Below are 22,319 nucleotides of genomic sequence, written 5' to 3'. Positions count from 1 at the left end.
CTTGATAATGAGGAGAAAATTAGACCATTTCATATAATAAAATATAAAAGAAATAGTGAGTGGATGACGTCGAAGTCTCTTCTTTTGCATACCAGCCAGGATGTGCATATAACTGTTATGTGAAATTAAGCGAAACTTAAAAATATCATAACTTTCTTATTTTACATTTGATGAAATTTTGAGTGTTATGCTTGTTGGATTTTCTCTTTTTAATCGAATGGACTTTTTGTTGGGGTGGACTTGTCCTTTAAAGAAAAGACATGAAGAGAGACACTACTTTCTTTTTCTTTTTCTTTACACTCGGGTCCAGAGACAGTGATTTTCGGTTTACCGGTAAATCAAAACGGAAAATCCATTTTGGTTTTTACTTTCCATGTGAAAATTTATATATCATGTATCATGTATATTGGCAAATGATCTTTATCAACATGTTCCTGTAAAACATAATTATATTTACTTTGGCATATTCAAGAGAATATGAAATGTACAGGATTATGAGAAGAGTTTTACAATCAGTGATGTGTCCAAACAGCGATCTCTCTTATAACTCCCCACTGAACCTGAGAAACAAGAACATGAATACGGAGACACGCCACAGTTTCAGTAAATTTCTCTTGCACATTAATGTCGATAACACCTTTCACGAATCGCCCAATCTCAACGTAGCTGCCACAGTCTGGTAAAGTCCCTTCACTTCCACTTTGGAGTAGGGCAGAGCTCAACTCCAGTGCTGCCACTTCTAACATGTCCGCGGGATTTTTATCTGATCCAGTCGCAATGGCGATGCGGGATAGCACTGTAGGATCATCAAAGACCACAACGACTGACTGGCCCTCTTGAGGACTCACCGCCCAGAAGTACCCAGGCTCTACACTGTAACTCAACTGTGGCCCAAGGTACATACTGAACTGCTTCATATCGCTATACACTTTGGCTGGAGGATTGTTGCTATCTGTATACTGGCGTTTATCAAGGTCAAAGAAGTTGTCTTCCAGGTGGCTTTCCTTATCCTTGAGTGATGATTGCTTCCCCTTGTGCTGGAAAAGCGATGGCAGCCGCTGGTGCGTCTCCTGCTGGCCATTCAATGAATTGAAATACCGGTAGAGGAAGTCAACGGGCTGCTCCTGGTAAAAGAACATGATGAACTGTGCCAGCCTGTCCAGGTCATAAGCATGGAAGAGCTTCCCGATGAAACCAAGGACTGAAAACTCAAGCGTAATCCAATCAGTACTGCTCTTCAACTGAACATAGTTTTGAATTGCACTTATATACCCTGCAGTTGTAACAACATCATCTTCAATTTGAATATAGTATTCTGAATGACTATCGGCATAGAAGAACATGAAGGCAAAATCCACACACTGCTTTGAGCGCCAGTAGACCCTTTCTTTAGAGTCGCCATATAATAATTTCAAGTTGTCAAGGGGTGGATAGAATCCTTGAGGAGCTTGGATGACTTGCATGTATCCACTTTCAAGATAGTTCAGGTACCTGTCCATCAGAAGGTTCTTCAAGACGTTGCGCTTCTCCTCTTCAAAATCTGCCAGGAATATCAGCAGTGTGACCTCTGCCTGTTCCTCTGGGGTCGAGTTCTCGATGAGGGAATCTAGAGTTTGCGTAAGGTAATGTTCACTTTCTCTTTGAACCGTGGGTATGCCTATCGTCAGAAAACCTGGAGAACAAAGTTGAAAAAGTATGTCAGATGTTTCCACTTACTCTATCATTTAATTTTCTCGGCGATAAGGTAATTCCGGTGCCGAATTGGCCGCATAAAAATTAAGAGATTTGTTTTTTCCATGGAAAGGGTAATCAAATACAAAACATATAGCTACGGCAAGCTGCATCAGTAAAGAGCCCGATCTTATGCAAGAAAAATATGAAGCAACATTGACAATTGAGATTGGACTTAATACCGGCGAGCTGAACATGCTGCCTTGACATGTACAAGAGCCGTGGTGTGTGGTTCTGACTCTCGCCTTGTAAACAGAGGGTCGTGTGTTCGAAGGCCACCGCGATCTAGCGTCCTTTGGCAAGGCGTTAATCCACTCTTTCCCACTCTCGACCCAGGTGCTAAATGGATACCCGGTAGGATGCGAAAGATATTGTATGTTGAATTTGCCAGCGCCATAATTATTATTATCATCATAATCAGGCTGCGATGAATGCAAGGAATGCTCCCCGGGGAGTGGAAACTGTGCACTTTTTGTGCGGGGTTAAAATGATTCCAATGACCGGGGTAACAATATGCTGTAAAGCGCTTTGAGCCGCCCTGGGGAAAAGCGCTATGTAAAAATGTGCTTTTATTATCATCATCATTACCATCATCTGTTTATCATTTCGAATCGCACAGCCCCTGAACTGGTCTGCGTCTTCATGAGGTGTATATCTAACTAAACAATCCGTATTATATTGTTTTTCTCATCGACTTTGGCTGCGCTATAGACCTAAAAGAGACACGACACAACCGGACTTTGTAACAAGAGGGTAGTTGTCTACTATCAGCCAAAGCAAAGGTTCGCAGTAGCTTGTATTATCTGCCTGTGATAATAATGATAATAATAATAACGTCAAATTACCCAGGGTAGCCACTTCAGTTCTAAAAAGTGTTCTCCAGTGTTAACATTAACCCAGCTTTAGCATGGCTACCTTGATCGGGTGCTCGAGCAGTCGAGGAATTTCTTCCTACCGGGTAGCCACTAGCGGGCGGGTTAGCGGGGTCGAGTGCAGCACAATGTGGGTAAATATCTTGCTGAAGGAAAACACGCAATGTCTTGGATTCGAACCGACGTCCCTTGATTGAAAGACGAGAATCGTTACCACTAGAGTAGACCACGACGCCGCCTGGGAAAAATACCGACATAATTTTTATACAATGGAGTGAACGAGATAAAGGGTAAAATGGCAGTTACTTAAAAAAAAATTCACAACTCTTGTAATGAATTGTGAATTTGCTATTATTGGCTAATGGTTTGCTTCTTACCATCTGCTAGTAAACCAAGTGGGTTTGGCCATGATTACACATTCTCGGAATCACACCATCTTCTCGTAAACTAAGTTAGTTTCGCCATTCAGAATTAGACCATCTGCTAGCCATTTAGAATCAGACCATAATAGACCAAGTGGGTTTGGTCATTATGGTATCCCGATGCTGTTAGCGATCTGAAAATTAGACCATCTGCTAGTAGACCAAGTTGGTTTAGCCATGATGGTATTAGAAAATCTCAGAATCAGACCATCTGCTAGTAGACTGAGTGGGTTTAGCCATTATCATGATTATGGTGTCCCGATGGTGTAAGCGGTCTGAGAATTAGACCATCTGCTAGTAGACCAAGTTGGTTTAGCCACGATGGTATTAGAAAATCTCAGAATCAGACCATCTGCTAGTAGACTAAGTGGGTTTGGCTATTTCGGTGTCCCGATGGTGTAAGCGATCTGAAAATTAGACCGTCTGCTAGTAGACCAATGTGGTTTGACCAAGATGGTTCTAGACAATCTCAGAACCCGGTCTCAGAAACGGACCATCTGCTAGTAGACCAAGTGGGTTTGACCATTATGGTGTCCCGATGCTGTTAGCGATCTGAACATTAGACCATCTGCCAGTAGACCAAGTTGGTTTGGCCATAATAGTGTCCCGATGCTGTTAGCGATCTGAACATTAGACCATCTGCTAGTAGACCAAGTTGGTTTAGCCACGATGGTATTAGAAAATCTCAGAATCAGACCATCTGCTAGTAGACCAAGTGGGTTTGGCCATTTTGGTCCCCCGATGGTGCTGTAAGCAATCTGAAAATTAGACCATCTGCTAATAGACCAAGTGGGTTTGGCCATTATGGTCTCCCGATGGTGTAAGCGATCTGAAAATTAGACCATCTGCTAGTAGACCAAATTGGTTTGGCCAAGGTGGCTAGAGTCTAGACCATCTGCTAGTAGACCAAGTGGGCTTAGCCATTCAGAACCAGACCATTTGCTGGTAAAGTGGATACAAGACTTGGCTCCAACAACAAGTACGCTACAGATATATAGTGCCCTTTTTGCATACATGTAAAGTTAAAATCTCCAACCCTATACCTTTCTTATTCTTTCTGTACCCTAAGACAAGGGATTTTTTTAGGTCTTCTTCACTTGGTTTGGTCCATATTCCAACAGTCCCACCAGACTCTGAATTCTGTAAATCAAATGAAAAATGGCAGATTGAGTTTAATATCACTTTTAAAGCGTTTTCTTTCTTGATATTGATAGAAACAGTAAGTTATATTAAAGATATCATACTAAAAGTGGGTGTTTTGAAGTACATGTATGTACAAATAACCCCATCCATTCTTAACGGTAAAAAACGAGGGTTAAAAATAAAGAAGTTCTTGTGAACATCAAACCTTAATATTTATTATTTGTAAGAGAGATATTTCGGTTGTAAAATAGGGCTTAATTGGCTCACTTTAATATGATCAATGACTCCCATTATTTTGTATCATAGCCTTCTTTTGTGGAGGTGCGGTGTACAGTGGTTCATTCAATTAACTTTTAAACCAAGGTTCGAGGGTTCGAATCCCACCCAGCGCTAATGTCCTTTGGCAAGGTACTTATCCACGTTTGCCACTCTCCGCCCTGGGGGCTGTTTCATGAACTGTTAGTAAGTTAAGAGCGATTTTAAGAACGACTGGTTGTAAAGAGGTGCAGCGCCACCTCTTGGCAGAAAAACACATGACATGAGTATAATATCGCAAAGGCTGAATGTAAGCAGCGCGACAGAGAGAAACGAGAATATATACTCAGCTTCATAGTTTACAAACCCACTGTCTTAAAGAGTAGTTTATTGAGAGTCATAGTAACTACTTACTACATGGTGTCAGGAGTGGTGGCGATGTTTGGAGCTGTTACGTGTTTATTTTGTGCTAGATTTGAGGCACCCTACGCGAGACTGTAGCTGTGGGACTGCCCTGTCAGAGGCAGAGAGAATGAACGTGAGTAAACTCTACATCCATAGCCTTAAGTTCATTAAGCCTGTCAATGTTCATTATAACGAGAAATAAATCATATCGGGACTGGATCTGGCCCGTATTAGAGCATCCATGACATATATGAATTCAAAGGAGATTTGGGTTGGCACCAGTGATTTTGCTTGAAACAGTGAATTGATCTCTGACTCTGCCTTTGGCTACATACCCTGATTTGAACCATCCAGTGTCGAGTGGACCTAGCGTAAGCAAATATGGAAGCGCTAAAACCTCCCCAGCAGCTTGATTTGGAGGCACAAAACCTCCCGCAGGTATGGGCACTCTGGAAGGAAGAATTGATGTTATATCTTGACCTTGCCATGGCTGACAAAGAAGATAAGACAAAAGTAAAGATGATGCTGTACCTTGTTGGCAGTAAAGGGAGAGAGCTTTATCAAACCATAAAGCCAGCAACAGAGACCTTGGAGGAAGTTGTCAAGGCATTTGACAATCATTGCAATCCTCCCCGCAACGAGACTGTGGATCGGTTTAAATTCTTCACAAGGGATCAGCAAGCTGGAGAGACATTTGACACGTACTTGACAGCATTGAAACTGCTGGCTGCCAACTGCAATTTTTCTACGCTTGCAGATGGTCTACTAAGAGACCGCATTGTATGTGGAATTAGAGAGTCAAGCTTGAGAGAGAGGCTTTTGAGAGAAACGGCGTTGTCTTTGGAGGGGTGCATCCAGATTTGCCGTGCATCCGAACTGACAAAGAGTAGAATGGGTGTATTAGATGGAGACGCAGTGCATGCAGTGAGGGAGTCCTCTATCCAGCACTCCTCTCATAAGCAGTCAACAAAGCAGAAGCCTGGAACCCGCAAACCACGTAAATGTCGATACTGTGGGCAAGAGCATGAATTCATCAAGGAGAAATGTCCTGCTTATGGGAAACAGTGTGCACGATGTGGGAAATATAACCATTTCAAGAACCAGTGTAAGACCATGCTGAGCAACGTACATGGTGTTAGCAGAGAAGGAGAAGAGGAGGATCCAGACTTCACTCTACATGTGATCACCCTTGAACCAGAAGAGATAAAAAGTATTCAAGAAAGGCCAAAGAAACGGATCTTTGCAAACATGATGGTCCGTGGGCATTCAGTGAGATTTCAGGTAGATTGTGGGGCAACCTGCAACGTGCTTCCTTCTTCATGCATTGACACAAGTACCATGTCGCTTCAGCCTACCAAGGGATTGCTGTCAATGTACAATATGAGTACAGAACAACCAATGGGAAAGTGCACGATAGAAGTTGTCAATCCCAAGAATCAAGAGATCTTTGATGTGGAGTTCATCATTGTGGATAATGGGAAGCTGACTCCTATACTGGGTAGTGAAACCAGTCAATTGATGGGCCTAATCACCGTGCAACATGAAAACATCATGGAGGTGACTGACTTGCCACGGCTGAGCTCAGCGGAGCAACTGAGCCATGAGTATTCTGATGTGTTCGATGATAGAGTTGGGAAGCTACCTGGCCAGTACAAGATAGAACTGGACCCAACAGTAAAACCTGTTGTGCATCCTCCAAGACGGGTACCAGTTGCTATTAAAGAGAGACTGAAAGCTGAGCTAGTGAGACTGGTAGAAGCAGATGTTGTAGCCCCAGTCGATACTCCAACAGAATGGGTCTCCAGTCTTGTGTGCGTCAACAAACCTAACAACAAATTGAGGGTTTGTCTAGACCCTCAGGACCTGAACAAAGCAGTCAGAAGGAACCACTACCCAATGAAGATAATAGAAGACATCTTGCCAGATTTGTCCAGGGCAAAGGTGTTTTCAGTAGTCGATGCAAAGAATGGGTTCTGGCACGTAGAACTTGAGGAGGACAGCTCGTACCTAACTACATTCAACACCCCGTTTGGGCGTTACAGATGGAAGAGGCTGCCATTCGGTATTGCATCGGCACCAGAGGAATTTCAGCGTAGGCTAGATGAAGCACTAGAAGGTCTGCAAGGAGTAAGAACAATAGCAGATGACATCCTGGTGTATGGTGAGGGTGACACAATGACAGATGCAGAAGTAGACCATGACACCAAGCTGAGAGCTTTGATGGAACGATGCAGGGAGAAAAATCTGAAACTCAACAAACAGAAGTTGAAATTCAAAAGGAAAGATGTGTCTTTCATGGGTCACCTGATAACTGAGGAAGGATTGAAACCAGACCCAGCAAAGGTAAAGGCAGTGAGAGACATGCAGAATCCAACAGATGTTGCTGGGGTACAACGCTTTCTCGGATTTGTAAATTACCTGAGTAAGTTCCTCCCCAACCTGAGTGAGATGTGTGAACCTCTCAGATCACTAACCAAGAAAGATGTAGAATGGTGCTGGCTGGACGTGCATGATGCTGCAGTCAAAAGCATCAAGGAGGCTGTGACATCAGAACCAGTTCTGAGGTACTTTGACAAGGACATAGGGCTCGTTCTGCAGGCAGATGCTTCAGAAAAGGGCCTGGGAGCAGCCATCCTGCAGAAAGGTCAACCGATAGCGTATACAAGTAGGGCGCTCACTGAGGCAGAGAGTCGCTATGCACAAATAGAAAAGGAGTTGCTTGCAGTTACCTTTGGACTGGAAAGATTCCACCAATATACCTATGGAAGGAAGGTGACTGTTCAAAGTGATCACAAGCCATTGGAGATCATTGCAAAAAAAAACATGCATCAAGCTCCCAAAAGGCTTCAGAGACTCATCCTTCGCTTGCAAACTTATGATGCTGATATCATTTATCATCCAGGCAAGCAGATGTACATTGCTGACACGCTAAGCCGAGCGTATCTTCCTGTGTTGGAAGTGGATGGAAAACAGACAGAGATGGAGCAGGTCAACCTGGTGGATCACCTGCCAATTGCAAGACCTCTGCTGGAAGAGTTAAAACAGTGCACAGCAAAGGATGAGGTGATGCAAGAGATACAGGCAGTAGTAATGAATGGATGGCCAATGAGGCAACAGGATCTTCCATCTGGTGTCATACCCTATTTTCACATACGGGATGAGTTAAGCATCGCCAATGGTCTCATCTTCAGAGGTGAAAGGGTAGTGATACCAAAGAGCATGAGACAAGGCATGATAGAACGACTACATGCATCACATCTAGGGGAAAGCAGTTGTCTGAAGAGAGCACGAGAATGCCTCTATTGGCCCAATATGAACAGTGAAGTAAAGAACTACATACAAAGATGTGATGTATGTAGAGCCATGGGAACCAAACAGCAGAAGGAGCCGCTAAAGCAACATGAGATACCGGAGAGACCATGGGCCAAAGTTGGTGCTGATCTGTTTGTCCTCGACTCACGTGACTACCTTGTTATAACAGATTACTACTCCAACTTCATTGAGGTGGACTATCTGACAACTACAACTTCATCTGGTGTGATACACAAAATGAAAGCCCAATTTGCCAGACACGGAATTCCAGAGGAAGTTGTAACAGATAACGGCCCACAATTCACTTCTGATGAATTTGCCAAGTTTGGAGCCAAGTGGGAATTCAAGCACACAACTACATCTCCACTTTATCCTCAGGCAAATGGGAAAGTGGAAAATGCTGTGAAGACTGCCAAGTCACTACTCAAGAAGGCTAAGGAAGGACACAATGACCCATATCTGAGTTTGTTGGCATTCAGAAACACGCCAACACCAGGATTCTCCTCTAGTCCAGTGCAGCGTTTAATGAATAGAAGAACCCGCACTACCCTACCAACAACTGCGAAGTTGCTTGAACCTGCAGTTCCCACTGGTGTGAAAGAACAGAGGGAGAAGACAAAGGAGAAACAAGCTCATCACTACAATCGCTCAGTCAAAGAACTGCCTTCAATGAAACCAGGAGATGTAGTTCGCATCCAACCCCACAATAGGCAAAGGGAGTGGCGCAGAGCGAAGGTCCTTCGTATGGCAACAGAACCACACTCATATGTGGTGATGACAGAGGATGGAGCTACATATCGTAGAAATCGCAGACATCTGCGATTAGTGTGTGAAACCTGGAGTCGTCGTGAACCAGATGATGGAGTGATGATTGAACCAAATAAGCAGACAAACCCAGATGATGAGTGTGATGACCGATCTGAAACACAAGAGAGGCAGGAAGTAAAGACAAGATGTGGTCGCACTATCCACCCCCATGCCTATCTCCGAGACTTTGTGAAGTAAGAATTCAATGTGAAATACGAACTAAGGAACTGATTATGCTGGACAAGATGATTCAAGTGTGTTATTGAACTTTTGATAGATACAAACTGATGGACATTTTGTTGGGACATTCGTCGAATTACTGACTGTTCAACACTATTACAGTGAAAGTGGACTGTTATCATTTTTTTTTGTTGCACATCTGTTATGTTTGTATGTATTTTCTTTGTAGTTAACTGTTTAATACAAAAAACAAAACAAACTGATGCCTTGTTACATTGAAATCCCTTACAGGCATCTGACATATTTTGCCACTATGTAAAGTCTTGATTATTTGCTTATCAAGTTTCACAAATTTTCAGTTTTGACTTGGATCCAGTAAACTTCCAGTTTACACTGACACAATTCAACCCAAAAGTAAAATTCTCTAAAAGAATCTGGCCTGAATTTAACTTGTGGTACATTTAAAAAAAAAAAAAAAAAAAAAAAAAAAAAAAAAAAATGAAGGGAAAGATGTAAAGAGGTGCAGCGCCACCTCTTGGCAGAAAAACACATGACATGAGTATAATATCGCAAAGGCTGAATGTAAGCAGCGCGACAGAGAGAAACGAGAATATATACTCAGCTTCATAGTTTACAAACCCACTGTCTCAAAGAGTAGTTTATTGAGAGTCATAGTAACTACTTACTACACTGGTTTCCTTTCCTACGATCTAAACTTTCACCAATGAATATACCACAAGAAAGGATCACCAGTGTGACCGCTCTTAAAGGACAAGGCCACCCCAACAAAAACTTTATTTGAATTAAAAGAGAAAAATTCAACAAGCATTATACTGAAAATTTCATCAAAATCGGATGTAAAATAAGAAAGAAACTTTGAAATGTCATAACCTTCTTATTTTACATCCGATTTTGATGAAATTTTCAGCATTGCGCTAGTCTGATTTTCTCATTGATTCAAATCAATATTTTTCTGAGGTGGACTTGACCTTTAACTTGTGAAATTTATGAAACATCACCCAGATGTTAAATGGGTACTATGAGTCGGTAGGGTGTGGACGTCAGTGTGATTACATTGGCAATGTGCATGTGCACCGATAAACGGTTGCCTGGCAAGGATACTCCCCAGGGAGTGGAGATGTTGCACTTTACGTGCGGAACAGTGATGGGCCATGTGACCTGGGTAATATAACAATATAAAGCACTTAAAACACGCTCTGTATGAACTGCAATAGGCTTATAAATGTAATTATATACTGCCAAATCGTGTAAGTGTCTGACAGTCACAATTTCAATGATTTACAGTGTTTTTAATGCATGGAGGGATGTGGATTTTTAACATTAGACCAAGCAATATATAGTGTATAGTGTACAAGCGTCAGATACACCAAACTGATAGTTGACCAAAAATCAATCAATGATTATGAACCAATCAATCTATCAACCAATCAAAATGAGTAGACTATACCCGAGAAGTATAACAACTACTTATAGACCAAGTAAGATTGATTTACCCTCCCCGATTCACGCTTTCTTCCACCATGGTCGCCGTCAGAGCAAGTTTGCTTGAGTATACCGATGATGTCAAACAAAGTGTCCCGCTGCTTGACGAGCTGGGCGTGATTGGTTGGCTCCGTGTCTCCATCTGCATATGAAAAGAAAGTTATAAATTTTATTAACAATAATAATAATATAGGGTAATTATATTGCGCACATATCCATCTTAATGATATAAGAACTGCAAAATCTTTGAACTCTTTTAAGACTAAATTCAAATTATCTCTATTAAAATCTTATAATGTATCCTCAAATTAAATTTAATTCATCATCTCTGTCAAGTCATCATTTTTACTATAAAGACTATAATTAAAACATAAATCATCAGTTTTTTTTTAATCTGACACAAGTCCTTCTCAGTTATGTGCTCGGTTTTGAACCTCATACATTATTTGTGTCTATCCTCTCATCTATTTTCTCTTTCTCTCCTGTCCGCTTATCTGCCTTTCTACGGCCGCTTATTTATTTACGGCATCAATCACATTTTTCGCGCATTTTATTCTTTCCATGTCATTTTATATATTTTTTCTCCTTTTATACACATCGCTGAATCAAGTTTGCTTGAGTCCACGATGGCATGTGTTTTACCTACGTTTAGCAGCACCCATCCATTTTCTCAGGGCATTCTCCCCTTTCTCTTTTCTTTTTCGGGGGGGGGGGATGGGGAAGGGTGGATATATTTTAGGACGGGTTGTTTTGTTCTATACAAACTATATTTCTTGATAACTTCGTATTTATTTTGTAAGTATTATTTCGCTCTCATTTATTTGTTTTTTCTCATTTGCATATGTCTGTATTTGTACTCTGATATTGGTTTTGTTATCTATTTTTGAGGGGCCCCACATTGTACAAGCATTGCTTTTTAGTGGGTCCCTCCATTTCCATCTTAATTTAATTTCTATTGAAAAATAGTATACTAGTCTTATTTAAAACCTCTAATGTGTTGCCAAAATCGTGAAAGGTTTTTTTCACAACATATATTATTTTTGTTTCTTTGCAATGGATGCAAATACTTATGTTTATATATATGGTATAGAATTTGTTTTTGTTTGATGGAAGTGACATAAATGAAATTTAAATTGAAATCTTGTTAGCTGCTCTAGGCGCTCCTATATTACCCGGCTAAGCTAGGCGTTCATAGCGCACAGAGCTTTTTAAGGAATTACTTCCTACCGGTACCCATTTACCTCACCTGGGGTTGAGTGCAGCATATTGTGGATCATTTTTTTGCTGAAGGTAATTACGCCATGGCTGGGATTCGAACCCACGACCCTCTGTTTCAAAGTCCGAAGTTTAATCCACTGGGCTACAACGCTCCACATGATGCATGATGCAAGATGATAATAATAATAATAATAATAATTAGACTTATATCGCGCCAAATCCACTCTGTAGAGTGCTCAAGGCGCTTTTTAAGAAATTAAGAAGAATTGAACAGAAATGTTTTGAGGCAATTTTTAAAAGTTTCAGAAGTCAAGCACTGTTTGATGTTATGAGGGAGGCTATTCCATAACAAAATAATTATGATGTTGAAGAACAGCTTTTGTATAGCGCCCTTTATCTGTAAAGAAATTGGAAGGCGCCGGTTCCCAATAAGATGTCACACATTTTTTATTCACAAAGTTGATAGAAAAAGATGGGTCTTTAGCTCAGATTTGAAGCACTTAGTGTCGTTACAATCACGAAGTTCGATTTGTAGAGAATTCCAAATAAAAGACGATGAGCAATGACAGAAAAGCTCTATGCCCACAAGGTTTCAGATGTGTACTGGCCACATAAGGGCTCACAGGGTAATTCATTTCCCATAGACTCGTGTGTTAAAGTGGCACTTAAAAAGATTTCATAAAAAATAAGGAGGAAATTCCAGGGTGAATGTTTACTACCAGCAGTGGATAAGATAAATGTCTGACATTCCATATCTGACCAGACAAGGGTACCTCGACCGGCTCATTTTAAAAATAAATCAGCATTTATGAAGACTACACCTGACGGGACCAAATTCATCACTTGAGAGAGTAAAATTACACTAATTCTTCCGCCAGTAAAAATATAGTTCCATTGTGGTGATATATCTTTACAATTTGGAAAAGTAAGTTCAGTAGGTACCCTCCCTAAAATCAGTATTAGATTGTCAGTCATATTCATTCATTTTTGTCAATCAGCAATTTCAAATTTAAAAATTGAACAATGGGTTGGGTCGAATGATTTTGCCTGCCAGTTGTGATTATGCCCGTGCAACCTTTAAGAATAAGTCCAACAGAACTAACAGCTCATTCACATTGTTTTATTCATTATTATTTAAAACTCCTATATTATGTATGGTAAAAAAATGTTAAAACGGCTGATTTAGACTCGTCTTACGGCCGCTCATGGGACTCGCCGCGCCTACAATGATTCAACAAGTTACTTAGCTTTGGGTTATACGTACATGATACAACGGTTACACTTCGTAATTCCGAAGGTTCTTTATTCCGAAGGTTCCTAATTCCGAAACACGCAAATTGCCTGTACCTCGATGTTCGTTAATCCGAAAACGAACATTTGTGGCGTTATTCCGAAGGTTCGATAATCCGAAAAAGAAATAAGGGTTGATGTTCCGAAGGCTCGTTAATCCAAAAACGAAATAAGGTTCGTTGTTCATCCAAAGGTTCTTTAGTCCAAAAACGAAATGAGGTTAGTTAATCATTTAGTTTTCAGACTAACGAACCTTCGGAATTACGAACCTTCACAAATGCGAACCTTCGGAATAACGAAGCTTCGGGATTACAAATGTATGCGGATATAACATGATACATGTTAACCCATTGCCTACTTGAAACAGGTAAGCAATGTACCATTCTTTAAAGGGGAAGAATATTTGTGGTAATAGGCGGTCCAAAGTAGTTACCCTGTAGAAGAAATGCATTCTAATGCATGATAATAATAATGATAATAAGCATTTGTATAGCGCAAAAACTATTCTATAATATTCTATTGCATTTCAAGAGCTTCACAGGTGCTGTACATACTATTGGAATAGATAGGTTTTTAACTTGAAACTATGTAAATTTGTTGAATTCCTAATGTTGAGGGGAAGTTCCTTAGTCGTGGGGCTGACATCAGAAATGACCTTTAGTGTTGCTCTATCTTGTGTGGGGGTATTTGCAGTGTGAGTGTATCTTGTGAGCTACGTAGGTGATGGTCATGGGATCGGGTGGGTGTTTCATAAAAAGCTATTCGTAAGATAAGAGCAACTTTAAGAACGACTGGTGATCCTTTCTTTTGGTAAATGCTATAGACCATTGGCGATGGTTTAGCGCGTAAGAAAGGTTTACCAGTCGTTCTTAAAGTCGCTCTTAACTTACGAACAGCTTAATGAAACGGCCCCCGGGATTTCAATTTTTAAAGGCATTTCTCGATCAAATTCGCTCAAATATATGGTAAATATAATTCTAATTTAGTAATTATTCAAGAGAATTATGACTTCTAATTCGATCCAGCTGAAAAGTTTATAGGCCTACTTAGTAAAATACTAAAGAACCGTCTCATCAATTACTAACATTCCTTTTAATTGTTATACTTTCTAACTAATGACCGTCAAGTTTTTTAATTAAATCCGTTCCCAATTCGGCCAAGGGTTGCCGACTCTTTGGGCCAAGATGACACCCCTACTCTCATTTCTTTTTTATCATGAGCATCTTCCTCATTAAGACCAACCTTAATAGTCCAGGATAGGCCCCATAGAAACTTGACCAAACCTTGTTTTTTTATATATACAATATTTTTTGATGGTTTCTTGTCAATTCGAGGGTGCTGATTACGAATCTGGATGATGCCACTCGTGTAACCATGAGCATTTTCCGCAAATTGGCAAAATCCAATATGGCCGACAAAATATGCAAATTACCCATGAAAATACTAAAATTGTCCGCACATTGGCTATGGAATGCATGAAAGCGTGTGGCAGGAGTAAAATACACTCCGAAAAAATAATTGTTGACAAAATATTTATTTTCCTAATATTCAAAATGGCCGCCATAGTCCATTGTATACTCTATTATGTACAATATATATAAATAGGGAAAACCAATTTTCATACAAATGAGCACTAAACCGCAAAAAAATGCGATGTATTAACGAAGTAATATATGCAAATCATCATTACTAACGAGATATATCATTTATTATGTCATAAATGGGAACATTTCTGCATTTTGATATCTAAAATGGCACCCAATGGCCCAAACAGTATTGCGTACAATGGCAATGGGGGCCGAAAAAATTCACAAGAGTGACCACAGAAATGCATATTATCAAGATTAAACGAGTGGAATATTAAATAAAAACATAATTGTTAACGAAATACATTATCAATTTGTCATGTATGTGATGAATGCTGTATTTTGATATTCAAAATGGCTGCCAAAGGCCCTAAAAGTATTATCCACAATGAGAAAGTGAGGCAAAGAAATCACAAGAGTAATCACTAAAATGCATATATATGTGAATGATAAATTACTGAGATACTGTTTAAAAACATATTTTCTAACGAAATATATCATTGAGGTTTAAAGTGTGTGTTAAATACTATATTATTACTTTCAAAATGGCCGCCAGAGACATTAACAGTATTATGTAAAATGCAAAGTGGGAAACCAATATTCACAGGAGTGAGCCCCATAAATGCAGGTATTAGTGATCTATGAGTAAAATATTGTCTGAAAGCATAATTTCTATTAAGCAGTTAAGAGATATCATTTATTCTGCCAGTTAGGTGATAAATACTGTTATTGGAAAGTCAAAATGGCCGCTACAGGCCCTTACGATATTATGCACAATGTGAATGGGAACAAATTATTTCAGCAGAAATTGGCTTTGCTTGGCCAGATGGTGCCAGGTAAAAATGGCAGAGGTAATAATGGCATAGGTAAAAATGGCAGAGGTAGAAATGGCAGATACTGAGGTAAAATGGCAGAAGTAAAAATGGCAGAGGTAATAATGGCAGAGGTAGAAAATGGCAGAGGTAAAAATGGCAGAGGTCATAATGGCAGAGGTAGAAAATGGCAGAGGTAAAAATGACAAGAGGTAAAAATGGAAGACGTGACAATAGCAGAGGTAAAAGTGGCCGAGGTACACTATTAGAAAAAACAGTAGATTCTACAGAAGAAAAATAAAAAAACAGGTTTGACAGAAAAAACAACAAACAATTTTGAAGATTATAATAACAGGATAGTTTTCCACAATTTTTCTTAAATTTTACAGAACAGATATGTTTTAAAAAAGGGGAAAACAGTTTTATTACAATAAATTTGTAAGGGTACATGCACAAAATACCAATTTTCTGTAAGTTTATACAAATGCATGCATGTAGGATTACACAGTGCAGTAAGATTACAGGGGTTCTCCAGACTCTGTTGCAGGATTTTGTTTTTATTTCTAAGCATAAATTTTCTAACAGTGTAAAAAATGGCAGAGTTGAAGATGGCAAAGGTAAAGATGGCATAAGCAAAAATGAAAGAGATATGGGGTGCTGGTTTGTTAAAAAGCCGAGAAGAAAAAAGTTTTCACTCTAAAATCAAAGGGGATTTGATTAAGGGGGAAAATGACTTAAAAAACTATTTCAACTAAGTGAAGTTCTTTTTACTCAGAAAAAGAATTACAACAAAAATAATAACAATCAGATAATAAACAATGTTTTTTTAGCATACCAAGCTAATTACCAAGAGGGTGCTGCTTATGGCGTAAAAAATACCCAACAGCACTTCCGCTTCCAAGGGTTATGACCATCAAGCCGTCTATCATATTGGATGCAATGGTAAAGAAGGTTCAGGGTCTTCTTTTATGCAAAGAATCTGAACCAGACGGTCCCCCTCGATCGACCCCAAATTGGTTTACCAGTCAAGATTATTATTGATTTTCATAGTCAGTTACATATTCAGTGCCAAGCCTGGGAACGCATGCTTATTGTCATTCAAATATTTAAAAAGAATAGTACAGACGACATTACAAATAAGGACATAATATTCAACCACAATCATTCGTGACAATTTCAAGATCTAAGCTTTTCCCGCTATGTTCTTTTCCCACCCCTAACCCTCTCTGTCTCTCCACCTCTCTTATGTCTACTCTTCCTCCTTTTTTGTAACGGTAAACCTGGCAAAACTTTAGACATAAAAAAACAGCTAGACAAAAAGTAATGTTATAAAATGATGAATGAGAATAGTGCAGTTTCATTTTGCTCCTAATGAATTGAATGAAAAAATATTTGTCGTTTGATTTCTTTTTAAAAAGCCTTCACGGTACACCTCCAACGAATTCGTAAATAGCATTGTTAGGCCGATAAAGACATAATGATATGATGAAATGCCTCACCGTGACATGCACTTCTGATTTAATCTATGTACATGCGGGGCTTTTTGACAATTCATTGCTTCCGGGTTTGAGGCTGGCCATATTTTACCTAGAGCTGTCATTTTTACCTCTCCCATTATGACCTCTGCCATTTTACCTCTGCCATTATTACCTCTGGCATTTTTACCTCTGCCACTTTTACCTCTGCCATTATTACCTCTGCCATTTTTACCTCTGCCATTATTACCTCTGCCAATTTTACCTCTGCCATTATTACCTCTGCCATTTTTATCTCTGCCATTTTTACCTCTGCCATTATTACCTCTGCCATTTTTACACCGAGCCGGCCAGATGGTGATGTTTGAGTAAAATATCGTCTGAAAACATGATTTATAACAAAATATATCATATCTTATGTAATTTAGGTGATAAATACTGTATTTCAACATTCAAAATGGCGACCAGTGGCATAAAGAGTATTATGTACAAGGGCAATGGCCGGGGGAAAAAAGTGACAAGAGTGAGCACTAAAATGCATATAATTAAGATAAACTAGTGGAATACTGACTAAAAACATCATTGTTAATATGCCATTTATGTTATAAATTCTGTAATTTGACATTCAAAATGGCCGCCATAATCCCTATATTTATTATGTATAATGCGAATGGAGAAACTAATTTTCACAAGAGTGAGAATCATAAAATGCATATGACTGTGATATACGAGTAGAAATATTGTCTTAAACATTATTTCTAACTAAATACATCACATATTGGTTGTGGAGGTAATAAATGCTGTACTTTGAAATCCAAAATGGCTTCCATAGGTCCTAAAGTATTATGTACATTGTAACATTGGACATATAATTTTGACATAATTTGGCTTTGTTTGACTCTAAATATTGCCTATAATTGTGAATTCTGATGCAAGGGTGAAATGTTGTCAAAAACCATGGTTTCTAACAAGATATATCATAATGTCGTGTATTTAAGGTGATAAACACTGCATTTTTAAATTGAAAATGGCCACCATAGGCCCTTATCGTATAATATACATTTGAGTGTAGACAAATAATGTTCACAAAAAGGGCATATGGCAGCCAATTTGAATGATGAAATACAGTATTTATCACCTAAATTACATAAGAGATGATATATTTTGTTATAAATCGTGTTTTCAGACGATATTTCACTCATACATCACCATTTGGCCAAGCAAAGCCAAATTCTGTTGAAATAATTTGTTCCCATTCACATTGCGCATATCATAAGGGCCTGTATCGGCCATTTTGACTTTCCAATAACAGTATTCATCACCTAACTGGCAGAATAAATGATATCTCTTAATATAAATTATGCTTTCGGACAATATTCTACTCATAGATCACTAATACTTGCATTTATGGTGCTCATATTGGTTTCCCACTTTGCATTGTACATAATACTGTTAATGTCTATGGCGGCCATTTTGAAAGTAAAACTACAGTATTTAACACAAACTTTAAACCTGAATGATATATTTCGTTATAAAATATGTTTTTAAACAGTATCCCATTAATTTATCACATATATATGCATTTTAGTGATCACTCTTGTGATTTCTTTGCCCCTCTTTCTCATTGTGTGCATAATACTTTTAGGGCCTTTGGCAGCCATTTTGAAAATCAAAATACAACATTCATCACAATACATGGCATATTAATGATATATTTCGTTAACAGTTACTCGTGTAATCTTAATAATATGCATTTTAGTGATCACTCTTGTGAATTTTTTGGCCCCCATTGCCATTGTACGCAATACTGTTTGGGCCAGTGGCGGCCATTTTAGATATCAAAATACAGAAATCTTCCCATTTATGATATAATGAATGATATATCTCGTTAGTAATAATGATTTGCGTATATCACTTCGTTCATACATCGCGATTTTTTGCAGTTTAGTGCTCACTTTTGCGAAAGCTAGTTTTTCCTCTTTATATTGTACATAATAGAGTATACAATGGACTTTGGCGGCCATTTTGAATAAGAGGAAAATAAATATTTTGTCAAAAATTAATTTTTCAGAGAGTATCTCACTCCTGCCACTCAATTTCATGCATTTCGTAGCAAATGTGCGGACAATTTTAGGATTTTTATGGGTAATTTGCATATTTTGGCGGCCATATTGGATTTTGCCAATTTGCGGAAAATGCTCAAGGTTACACGAGTGGCATCATTCAGATTCGTAATCAGCACCCTCGAATTGACAAGAAACCATCAAAAAATATTGTATATATAAAAAAACAAGGTTACGCCTCTTCTATCCTGGACTATAATGCTTTCCTCTTTCATAGTTTGGCCTGTCCCTTACTCTTTAGACATCAATTTCCAGGGGCCCATTTCAGAAACTTGTTATAAAGAAAATTTTCAATAACAGTTAAAAGGTACTGAAATCCTCCAACCTGATTGGCTGATAGTCAATTTAATTGAGCATTAGTTATTATAACAAGTCTTTGTGAAAAACGACCCTGATCCCATTCTCTTTGAAAAGGTTCATCATCTTTTTTTCCTTTAACACAAACATGGCCGATTTAACTCAAATCAGTCTTTATTTTTTTCCCAACCGTTTCTTCCCAGCCACATCTGTCCATTTGATAACTTTCATGAAAAAGGCTAATGCTGTCTTGCCCTAAATATATCAATTCAAGGACTCTAATTTACACTCTTTTTATTGTTTATTTCTTACAGAATAATAATTCTTATCATAATCATAATGCATTTTACGTAAAGGCGAGGATTACACCAGTCGTCATTGGGCACTCAGGAATGGTGAAGAAGGGAATTGACGCATCAGTGTAAACCAAGATCTCTCTTATCTTTGATTGTATGACAGTCAGCTACAAGACGACAGCTATCTTGGGCACATTGCAACCAGACCGATAAGAAAAAAATCCCGGATATAGTATATCTTAGTTGAACTTGGAATTATATTGGTGCTTTTTGTTTGACCAAAACAATTCAAGGAAAATATGCGAACTTGATCCTGATAATGATGATAATGGAGATAATATATCCATATAGCACAATTACTATGCGCATATGCTCAACGTCAAGTAAGAAATCCTCATGGGTCCAGTGCAGCACAATGGGGGTAAATGTCTTGCTGAAGGAAAACACGTCATATAAAGGTGTAATCATTAAAATAAACAGTAAGGAATTTTGGTCTCTTCACAATTATTCAGAAGCTAGATCAAACCATATTCTTTAAGAAACCAACATGCATGTTTGCTTCATCATTATTGGTAAACTTCAGTAAATATGTAAAGGGCTGGTCACACCGCCCGAGCGTTGTTGGAGCGGTCGTGGAGCGGTAGGGAGAGAGGGTCGAATTTCGTTCACAAAATAGGGGGAAAATCGAAAACAATAATCGAAAACAAAAAAATAACAATCGAAATCGAAAATGGTGAGCGGTAGCGAGTGGTGATGATTTTTTTTCTCTCCGCTCCACGACAGCTCCAACAACGCTCGGGCGGTGTGACCAGGCCTTAAAATTGACAAATAAAAGCAGTAAGCTAAGGTTGTTCTGAATGAAAAGGATGCTCAAGACAGAGTGAAAATGTTTCACCGGATTAAGTAGCGATGAAATTAATTCATACCTTTTGATGCAGGCCTATAGAGCAAACGTGCATTCCAGCAAATCACAATGCACAAAACAACGACGCCAGCATAGATGATTTTCTGAAGTAGTGTTGGGCGTGACATCTTGTTGAGTGCATGGAGACAACTCAGAAGTGTATGGAGTAGCTACTCTATCATGCCTTTCATTTCTCAAGTCATTCTTTTTTTTTGTCATCCATGCATTTTGTGGACGGTCTGAAAAAGAAAACATCACACTATTTATCCAATTAATACAATGAAAGAGATTGAGAATGAGAGACAGGAAAGGGGGGGGGGCAAGGAATTGCGTGAAAAGGAAACTCACACTTGTAATAGTTGGCCTCTGAAAGCTTCAATGTCACCAACGAAGAAAAAAAATGGAATTGTTTTGATAACAACTAAAGAAAAACTGGATTTTCCGGACACTAAAAAGATTCGCCTGTCGATATTCACATTTCTGATTGTATCTAATCCAAAGCAAAGAATGTATTTCCGTTCCATGAATTTGTTTGTTGGTTCCATCTACATGTAATCTTTATGTCGGTCGTGGTTTTATGCAGAGAAGTAAACATTAACTTCTTAATCTCACAATGTTTCTTTTTTTTCGATTTTCATTTCAGTTTTCGCGGTTTCTATTTTTCACCATAGGCGTCACTCCAACCTTGAGCCTTGGGAACAATTCCATTGTCGCCTTCCAGTTCCTTTTAATAAAAAGTTATATCTCGTTTATTTGACATCTCTCCCTCTCGCTCTCTCTCACGTCCCTGGTCTCACCATGGACCTACTAGGTCCAGGATCTCTCTCCCTCTCTCTCTCATTCACACTGTTTTGTGTCATTGCTGAGCGTGTCATTTATTTACATGGATATACAATATTATTATCAGGACTACACGCATCAACTGGTTTATCAATACCAGTACGCAAATGAGTTAACCAAATGAGGGGGTCCAACTTGGTGTATGGTACATAATTTCAACAACAAAAAATCGCGAGCAAGCAAAAATGCTTACATTAGAACATGGCCACGGTTATGGGTTGGCTCATATGTTGACCCATGTTGTAGGCTGTTAACAACTCAGAAAATGATTTAGAAGTAGGGGTTGACAAGTCCATTGGTATGTTGAAATCCCCTGCAATCAGCAAGTCAGAAGAAGACAGGAGCTGTACGTCCATCAAGAACATTGGAGAATTCCTCCAAGCAAGTCTGAAACTGTGTTGGACGATACACATTATCAGATGCAAGACTTTCTGTTTGTGATTGAGCGACATTTGGATCATTTCAAATGATGTTATATTCGGAGAGTCCAGGATTCTAACATCTACATCTTGAACAGCACAGCTACCCCTCCTCCTCGTTAACCAGCTCTGGGAATGTGCTTGAAGGTGATTCCGCGTGGTGTCAGCTCGGACCAATCACAGCAGCATCGTTCGGTGTGATCCAGTTTTCACAGACAGCAACAATGTCCAACTCATGGTCAAGAATTTAGTCGTCATGTTCAGCAGTTTTTTTCTTCACCGATCTTGCATTTAACATTGCAAATTTGATGTTTTTACTTGAACAGTCTGTAATCAAGTGAGTTAACTCTTTTTAATTTCATGGAGAGTTTCTCTATTTTATCCTTATGCTAGCATGCTGTCTTCCTGCCGTCTTTCCTCTGTGTGTCT

At 39.0% G+C, this 22,319-nt stretch overlaps 1 protein-coding gene across 1 annotated transcript; it reads right to left on the bottom strand.

Moving 5' to 3' along the window:
* Positions 1-295: 295 nt before the first annotated feature.
* LOC121421055 (alpha-1,3-mannosyl-glycoprotein 4-beta-N-acetylglucosaminyltransferase C-like) lies at positions 296-20,867 on the bottom strand. The gene is made up of 4 exons (XM_041615666.1): positions 20,654-20,867; positions 10,642-10,772; positions 4,069-4,165; positions 296-1,672 (listed from the first exon to the last, which is right to left on the bottom strand). Exons 1-4 carry the CDS (start codon positions 20,757-20,759, stop codon positions 513-515), a joined length of 1,494 nt encoding a protein of 497 aa, XP_041471600.1. The 5' UTR covers positions 20,760-20,867; the 3' UTR covers positions 296-512.
* Positions 20,868-22,319: the final 1,452 nt, after the last annotated feature.

This window comes from Lytechinus variegatus, chromosome 9 (assembly GCF_018143015.1).
Source record: "Lytechinus variegatus isolate NC3 chromosome 9, Lvar_3.0, whole genome shotgun sequence".
Classification (NCBI taxonomy): Eukaryota; Metazoa; Echinodermata; class Echinoidea; order Temnopleuroida; family Toxopneustidae; genus Lytechinus; species Lytechinus variegatus.
The sequence above is the reverse complement of the archived record's forward strand: the minus strand, read 5'-3'. Positions and strand labels throughout refer to the sequence as shown.

Excerpts from the sequence above, each read along its gene's own strand:
- LOC121421055 (XM_041615666.1), bottom strand. The coding sequence starts at position 20,759 with ATGTCACGCCCAACACTACTTCAGAAAATCATCTATGCTGGCGTCGTT. Across the intron at positions 10,773-20,653 it reads CTATAGGCCTGCATCAAAAG|ATGGAGACACGGAGCCAACC; the intron begins GTATGAATTAAT and ends TTTCATATGCAG. Across the intron at positions 1,673-4,068 it reads GTACAGAAAGAATAAGAAAG|GTTTTCTGACGATAGGCATA; the intron begins GTATAGGGTTGG and ends TTTGTTCTCCAG.